Raw genomic sequence first — 9,314 nt, 5'->3', positions numbered from 1 at the left:
GTTCAGGAGCGGCAGGAACAGCGGCAGATGCAGACACAGAAGGGACAGCCAAGCCAGCAGCGGGAACCACATCAGCGGCAGGTACGTCCGGCCCAGCCATCGCCTCGTAGAATCATCGGCAGCCAGCGGGAACCTGGGTACTGGCAGCCGGTCCAGGGGCGAGCTCTGAAGTGCAGCGCAAGTCTGGGGGAGGCAACACAAAGAACCCAGGCGGCGGCGGCATACCCCCCCCCCCTCGGTACGGCGGCGACCGGCCCTTGAACAGCAGTAGACGGCGTCACCAATACAGTGTGAGGATTCTACACCAGAAGGGGGTGAAGCGGCATAAGCGAGGGTCGAGATGTTGAAGCAGCCCCTGGATGCTAGGCACGCCCTGCAGCTCCAGCGGCCCACACCTGTCCAAGGTCGTCTCCCACGGATGTAGCACCTGCGGTAGCACAGACAGATTAGTGAAAGGGGTTCCCTCACGCACAGGAGAGACATGCCCCAACGCGAAGGAAGACCCCCAAATACAAAATTACGACGGGGCACGAGCGCCCTCCTCCAAACTCAACAGAACGGCGATGGAGAAGGACCCGGAAACCGCCCCCCCCAGCTCCCCCCCCCCCCACCGAAGGCGGGGAAGGAGTCAACGAAGGAGCTGAGCGGGGGGCAGGAAAGAAGACGAAGAATCGGATACCAAGGGAGTCGCGGGAGAGCTTTCCGACGACTTCCTGGCAGACCTTCATTCCCCCACCCCCGCACAGCAGTGACAATAATGTAAAAATGAAACAGGATACTGCACTTGCGATTCACTTTCACACAACATAAAAGGGGGAAGGATCAATTCACGGGTAAGAGCGGAACCTTGATCCAATAATGAAAATGATGCAATCATAATAATATATGAAAATGAAAAAGAATACTGCACTTGCGATTTCACTTTCACACAAAAATAAAATGAGAAGGATCAATTCCCTGGTAAGAGCGGAACTTGATCCAAAATGAAAATTGATGCAATCAAAATAATATATGAAAATGAAAAAGAATACTGCACTTGCGATTTCACTTTCACACAAATAAAAGGGAAGGATCAATTCCGGGTAAGAGCGGAAACTTGATCCATAATCAACAGTATATGAAAATGAAAAGGAATACTGCTCTTCCGTTCACTTTCATACAATTTTAAAGGGCTCGTGCGGCAAAAAAATAAATGAAAAAGAGTACTGTATTTACAAGTTTCATTTCACAATTTCACCAGAAATAAACGACTCGGCACGAGCGCGCTCCCGCCCTCGACACCGAGAACATTATTCATGAGGATCAACTTCAGGAAAAGAGCGGAAACCGCCGCATCTACGGCGATAGCTCCATTTCTTGCCCACATTTAATTAATAGAAAATGAAACAGAGTACTTACAATTTCATTTCAACCCAAACAAACCAGTATTGGAAAACACAATATAAACAAAGCATACGACGATGAAGCGGGCAGAGAGCGATGACGAACACGTCCTCCACACCTGCGGCCGAAAGCAAAAGTGATTCTTCACTCTCAGGCGCGTGGCGCGCGCACGATCGGACAAGCAGTTAACTACCGTTCTCCCCTTGTTCGAAGCTTACGACCGTCCCAGCTGCCGCTAGTTACCTTCCTATTGTTAAAGGACCGAGGGTTTGTATGACGTATCGGAACAAATTACGTTTGTCTTCATCTGCAGAACCTGTTTCCGTCGTTATAAGGTAAATGACCGAGCAGCGACATAGCGGAATGCAGCCACCTTCCTGAAAAAGTACTACTTGAATCCACTGCCATGAGAATCAGGCAAGAGTTGCGCCCGTCCAGGCAGCTCACCAAGACCTCTGCGCTCCTCCCGAATTAAATGTTTTCTCCTAAATTGCAAAATAATGGCATAGCTAATTCAAGCACACAGCTATGTCGCCGCTCGGTCATTTACCCTTCAGTCACCCCCAAAGGGCCCAAAGTCTGGCTTGGAATGGACCCAGGCCTAAACAACGGGCCAACTTTATAACCCATTTGGCTAATTTTGGTTAACTTAGGAGCACGGCTACTGGTATTGCCTAGATCTAACCTCGATTGGGGTAATTATTATTTTAACGATAGGATTAGCCAAGCTAAGGTGAGCCTACATAGGGAATGCTATACGTTGTCTATAAATTAGGTCTAATTACTACTAATCCACTTAAACCACGTACACAATATCATGGCAGCATTACAGTAGTATAATATATATACCAAAATACCCATGGAGAAATAAGTGCTTTTTATCTCTTGACTATTCTAGTTCGAAGAAACCCTGTTTGCTTACAATCTTGATTTCTTCTTCTTGGTTTTCTCGAGCTGAAGTTCGTTATCTATTTTTGTTTCCTGCTCTTCTTATTCTTGTGATTTTATTTCTCCTAAAATCTCTACCTTGAGCATCAGTTAATCTTTTTGCGTTTCCAGTTTTCAGATTGATTTTAAAAATAGTTATTTTCATAAGAATTAACGAACAAAGAAGAAATCGGCACTAGAAGGTTATAAAAACCAAAATATATCAATAATATCATTTATTAATATTCATCTCAAGATCAAAAAAGGGTTCAAACTTATGCTAGCCGTCGAGAGCAAAATATCAACTAAGACAATGGCACTAGATGCAATGAGAACAGGTCACCATGCTCCAAAAAAATGTATACTCTCGAGATACTAATGCCCATAATCATATCAACTATTTTTTTCTTCAATAAGGCACAGAGACTTCACTAGCAGCAGTTTAGGTTATAAAAGAATCACGGGAAAATTCTGCTATAACCAATCACCCCCTAAGCATTCTCAACGAAAAGACATTCATACTATCTGAGTAAATAAATAAAAACAGCAATCAAAGATTATCATGGCATATGTTAGCTATTTCTGTCTCTCAAGAAAAAATATCTACACTCCTTATGCTCGGTTACAGCAAACGCATCAAACAAGTTCTTGTCATGATAGTGCTTTGTTTGGACGATAAATGTAACAAAAATCATCAAAGTCTACTACGGAGGAAAGGAAATAAAAAGATAACCGAAACTAGCCTGCGTAATCGAACAACAACTACACTTTCCGAAAAATTACCCATTGTTAGTCTGGCGACGAGATGGATTTTCAAAAAATGGCAGTCTCACGAAATCTAAATCAAGATAGACAAGAGTAGAGAAGGCACATCAAAACGGATACTGTCATTCTCGTGACATTATCGTAACGTATCTTTGAGACATTCTCTAATTATCCACAGAAAACTCTGGAAAGGATAGAAATGACGATCCTTAACGCATGGAAAAACCAAGAACTTTTTCCATTTCATACCAAAATAACAAAAGTGAGAAATTTTCAGGGAATTTGACACTTTTCTGGAATCGATCAAGCAAAGGAGGAATATTAAAAAAAATAACCTAAACTAAAATAATATTTGCTAATGATGACTGGGATTTTTTGGCAAGCTGATATTCAGAATAAATTTTGTACCGTGGAAATCCTGACTTGGTAATGCATGAAGAAGACACAAGAACTCAAACTGCGCTATGAAAAAACGCAGTCACTTTGTAGTAAAGACACCAAGCACTGTTAAAATAGGTTTACATATTCAATTCGAGCAAATTCTAGTCAGAAGCAGCTCTTGTATTATTGTATAAAATAGACCTAACATGAACAACCATTCTGTCACTGTCTTTGCCTCAAGTCCCGAAATCCAATTTGCATCACCGTTGCAGATTTGCTAAATTTCCAGTTTACGCGACAGATTAAATCAGACCTATTTGTTGCGAACCATATTTCGTGTACTGGCAATCACGAGAAGCTGAAGAATGTTAAGTGGAAGAGATCAATTGCTTTGAAAAGAGGACACACACTCGGAGGAAATATATTTAAAAAAAAACCAAGACACTGCCATCTGGACAGATGTGATTCAGGATTCGAAAATTCTGCTATGTATACAACAAGAGCAAACTTCACGTGTGACCTTTTTTTTTTTTTTTCTTTCGATAACTGGCCAAGACTGACTCTTCCTAACGCAGTAGCAGCAGCAGTATTTTGGAAATAAAACGAAGCATTATGACAAACTCACACACCTCTAACTTTAGTATGCCAAGAGTGTTAGAAAAGAATATATATAGTACAAGGAAACCCAAGCCTCGAAAAGATGACTTTGGAAGACCTGAGTATTGGTTTCAGTTGCGCCACTGGTTCAAAGGGAAAGTGCACGAGGGTCACCATAAAGATATTGTCAGGTGATTTCCGATGATGATCGTCTCTGAATGAGATAAATAAATAATGTCCGCTGGAAGCACTGGAGGAAAATACATCTTCACGCTGACCTCAAGCTAGAAGCTCTGGTAATACTGAAATGTATCGGAGCTGAAAGTTAATACAGTTTTCTTTCAATGAGAAAATGTATATAAACTTTTCTAATGAGATAAATCAGGTAAAATTTTGGAATTTAAAAAACGACTGAATGTTGAGATTCCAAATATAGAACGATTTTTTTTCTCTCTTTTTTTTCTTTTTTTTTTACCTTTGCCTTTGCCTTCGCCGAAGAGACCACCTTAAAGGTCTAATGACGAAACGGATTGTGATCTCATGAAGAAGAAAAATAGAACCGTTTGTAATATATATAAAGAATTCGATATGAAATGCTGGAATTCTTTAAAAGATAAAAAAAAAGTCTCTTCAGCCGGAGTTGAATCAGGGAAAGCCCGAGGGAGGAGTGTGAGTTGCTTGCCCAAAAAATCCACGAAGTTCCCTCTAGCGCCTTCCCTGGTGTGGTCCACTCGATCTTATAAAGTTCTCTTCCGCCTCGTCTTTCACTCTTTTCGTTGTTCCTCTCTTTATCTCTCTCTCTCATTCTCTCTTCCTTTGTTCGCTTTACTTGTTCTCCCACTTCCCTTTGATGGGATTGTCTGGGGTGAAGACGTCGTAATTCCCCTTCTCTCTGAAAGCTTGCTTGTAGTGGGTCATGCAATACATGTCCTTCCCGCCTATGGAGAAGCGTCCCACGCTGGAACAAGAAGAAGAAGAAGGGGGCGGTGAAAGATTAGGTTTGTTTACGTTGCATGACAACAGAAAATGTCACTGAAAAGAAATATGCTTACGTCGAAATAGCTTCTCTATACCTAAACTAAATCTGTAATTGGTCCTGAAAAGGATATACGATAATTAAAATGTTATGTTTATTAGTAAAAAAAAATTTATTCTAACGACTGACAAGATACCAAAAATACAATAAGATGAGCGGTTGTTGATTTTTATTTGATGAATATTGAACAAGGAAAAAAATTTCGCTGAAAAAATTGAAAAATATCCTGATATTCGAGCAGATACAAAAAAATTAAAATAAAATTTCTAATTCTGTTTACAATGGATGACTGCAATCAGGATACAAGAGATTATCTTAATAAAATTATTAAAGAAAGCGGATAAAAGGCGGCAAAGACGTTTAGAAGAATAACATTATTCAGTTGCACGAACTACAGACAATGTCATGGATAAAGTCAGCAGAACATATTTGTGTCAATGATGAAGATGTGTACAGGAGTTCAAGTTAAATAATAATAATAATAATAATAATAATAATAATAATAATAATAATAATAATTCCCATTTTACCTTCTGTTACTTCTAATGAACACCATAATATTCTTTGGAAGCTTGAATTGCAAGTCAGTAGTCCCTTTGGTGGGCTTGTTCAATATGAATAGAGTTCATTAATAATAATAATAATAATAATTAATAATAATAATAATAATAATAATAATAATAATAATAATAATAATAATAACTTCCATTTTACTTTCTGTTCTTCTTCTAATGAAAACCGTACTCTATGAAAGCTTGAATTTCAAGTCAATGGCCCCTGTGACGGGCTTGTTCAATATAAGTAGAGTTCATTAATAATAAAACTAATGGGGAAACAAATCCACAGTTACGTAAATGTACATATATTTAAATTCAAAACTTTGAAACTTTAAGGAAAGCTATCCTTAAAGTTTTAAAGTTTTAAATCTAAATATATATGTACATTTACATAACGGTGGATTCGTTTCTCCATTTGAAGACTCGTGCTACTATGATCGGCTTACCTCAGCTGGGAATTGCATTTGCAGCATTTGAAGCAAGTCTTGTGCAGCAAACGTCCGGCCACCTCCATCTTCTCCATGGGGTACACCGTCCTATTGCACTGGGTGCATTTTTCGGAGGTTCCTCCCTGCAACGAGTTTCAGGACGGGCCTCAGTTAGGAATGGAGAATGGGGACTGATAGCAAGAACAATAATCATAATAATGCAAAGAAATACTACGCATCTTCATTTTTATAGGAATAAAAAGAAAGCAAGGACTTATCTATTCTTTGTTCTACAAACAATGTGGACAGATCCCTTATTTTTATAGAAATAAGTATAAGCAACACTTATTTATTCTTTGTACAACAATAAGTATGGATACAGCCCTTACTTTTACAGTAATAAGTAAAAGCAAGGACTTATTAATTCTTTGTACAACAATAAATGTGGACGGAGCCCTTATTTTTACAGTAATAAGTATAAGTAAGGTCTTACTTATTCTTTGCAGAACAATAACTATGTATAGAGCCCTTATTTTCATAGTAATAAGTACAAGCAAGACGTTCATTTTTTTGTAGAACAATAAATATGGATAGAGCACTTATTTTTATAGAAATAAGTATAAGTAAAACTTATTTAATCTTTGTACAACAATAAATACGGATAGAACCCATATTTTTATTTTAAAAATTAAGTATAAGCAAGGACTTATTGGTTCTTAGTAGAACAATAGTTACAGTAATAAGTAAAATAAAGGACTTATTTATTTATTCTTTGTTCTACAATAAGTGTGGACAGAGCTATTATTTTGATGGTAATAAGTACAAGCAAGGACTTGCTTATTCTTTGCAGAACAATAACTATGTATTGAGCCCTTATTTTTAGAGTAATAAGTACAAGCAAGGACTTATCCTTTGCAGAACAATAACTATGCATAGAGCCCTTATTTTTATAGAAATAAGTACAAGCAAGGACTTATTGATTCTTTGTAGAACAATAAATATGAATAGATCCCTTATTTTTATGGTGATAAGTACGAGCAAGGACTTGCTTATTCTATGCAGAACAATAACTATGTATTGAGCCCTTATTTTTATAGAAATAAGTAGAAGCAAGGACTTATTGATTCTTTGTAGAACAACAGATATGTATAGGGACCTCATTTTATGGTAATAAGTACAAGCAAGGACTTACTTATTCTTTGAAGAACAGTAACTATGCATAGAGCCCTTATTTTTATGGTAATAAATACAAGCAAGACATCAATTTTTTGTAGAACAATAAACATGGATAGAGCCTTTATTTTTATAGTAATAAGCGCATGCAAGACATTGTTTACAGAACAATAATATGTAAAGAACCATAACACCTTTATTTACATTATATATGAACGGGACTGTAACACCTTTATCTATTTAGTAATAACTGCTTACGAGACCTATTCCAAAATCATAATATATATTACAATGAAGATACAGTGCAAGTAGAAATTTTATATTTAAATATTGATCCAATACAGAAAAGAACCTGTGATACGGCTGCTAAAATGAATCATATTGTAGGACGGACCCACGACATTTATGTATCATACAATGATGAATATGTATCATACAATGATGAATATGTATCATACAATGATGAATATGTATCATACAATGATGAATATGCAAATGAACCCAACATATTTATTAAATCCCAATAAATGCTTGTATGATCCATATGATTTTTTATTTTATTTTAGCAGCATTTCTACCCTTCCTCGAGACAATCTCAAACTGTTGGAAGGAAAAGTGGCAATAGCATGCAATTAAATTCGTCTCTGATATTTGCGCAATACTGGTGCATTATTTGCAACATTGACTATTGTGTTTTGCTCAGACAAAGTGAACCACTGCCATCAATGATTATATCACTTGACAGCGTTTAATGGAGTTAAACTAGAAATCTGATAAAATGGAAAGCATTTAATCATCTAGAACTGTGATAAAAAAAATTAAACAAAATGATTTCCAAGAAGAATAAACAAAGTCTAATCACTAACAGAAACTCACGCAACTTATACAATAGGAAGATAGGCCTGAGGCCATAGACGGAGGGACACCCAGCCCCCAGGTCGTACACAGAGGGGGGAGGGGATCATCGCCCCCCCCTCCCCCGGCGCCCCCCCCCACCCCCCCCCCCCACCAACCTCCCTCTCGAGACCCATATGAATAGTCAGCTGAAATCTAGGCTACCTCACAAGTATGTTAATCCAATTAACGGCAGCAACGGTTAAATATGTAAAAAGAATTTTTCTCTAACTGAATGTAGTAGTTTAATCATTATTTACAGAAAAATCCAGGAGAACGTGACACGGGGAGTTTAGTTTCGTAAACTCAGAGAGAGTTAACAACAAATCGTATACATATACTATATGTATATGTATATATATATATATATATATAATATATATATATATATATATATATATATATATTCTATATATAATATTATTATATATATATATAAATTATATAATTATATATATATATATATATATATATATATATAGATATAGAGAGAGAGAGAGAGAGAGAGAGAGAGGCACAATGAAAGTGGATAAACTGCAGTACCTAACGCTATAATGTTTAAACAAAAATAAGAATATAAAAAAAAATTTACTTCAATTCGTACACTCGGGAGAGTGCCAGAACGCCAATTCCTTACAAAATGTATCATTAACTTGCTAATGGCCATATCTGCTTCACTGGGAGAGCTGCCAGCTCTCTCTCTCTCTCTCTCTCTCTAATATTAGCCACTCACGCGCACACACACGCACACACACACCACACACACACACACATATATATATATATATATATATATATATATATATATATATATATATATATATATATATCTTCATCCTACTTATCCAATTATTTTCTAGGTCCTGCTCCCTTATTTTGGATGCAGTTGCAACCCTCACACCCCTCTTTTCCTGACCCCAGAACATCCTGGTACTCATTTACATCTGGGTGGACTGGTGGGTGGCAGACTGAGAGAGAAAGGCTGTCATAAATAAGGTGAAATTTGAGGCCACGCCAATTGATTTATATTCTCATTTAGTATGTAAAGAATATAAACTATTCTTATTTAGTATAAACTTAAGAATATAAACTACTTTCATATAGTATAAACTGAAGGACTGTAAATATTTTCATATAGTCACTAAAGAATATAAAATATTCCCATTTATTAGA

The 9,314-nt window shown here is 37.2% G+C and overlaps 1 protein-coding gene across 1 annotated transcript in view; it reads right to left on the bottom strand.

Moving 5' to 3' along the window:
• Nucleotides 1-2,531: 2,531 nt before the first annotated feature.
• The window catches only part of LOC135202504 (ABC transporter F family member 4-like), a 73,858-nt gene continuing 67,075 nt past the window's right edge, over nt 2,532-9,314 (bottom strand). The window contains exons 5-6 of the mRNA XM_064231932.1: nt 6,093-6,217; nt 2,532-5,011 (exon numbers count right to left, since the gene is read on the bottom strand). Of these exons, the coding sequence (XP_064088002.1) occupies nt 4,879-5,011; nt 6,093-6,217 (258 nt within the window). The 3' untranslated portion in view covers nt 2,532-4,878. The remainder of the gene's footprint in view (nt 5,012-6,092; nt 6,218-9,314) is intronic.

Source organism: Macrobrachium nipponense, chromosome 30 (assembly GCF_015104395.2).
Source record: "Macrobrachium nipponense isolate FS-2020 chromosome 30, ASM1510439v2, whole genome shotgun sequence".
Classification (NCBI taxonomy): Eukaryota; Metazoa; Arthropoda; class Malacostraca; order Decapoda; family Palaemonidae; genus Macrobrachium; species Macrobrachium nipponense.
The sequence above is the reverse complement of the archived record's forward strand: the minus strand, read 5'-3'. Positions and strand labels throughout refer to the sequence as shown.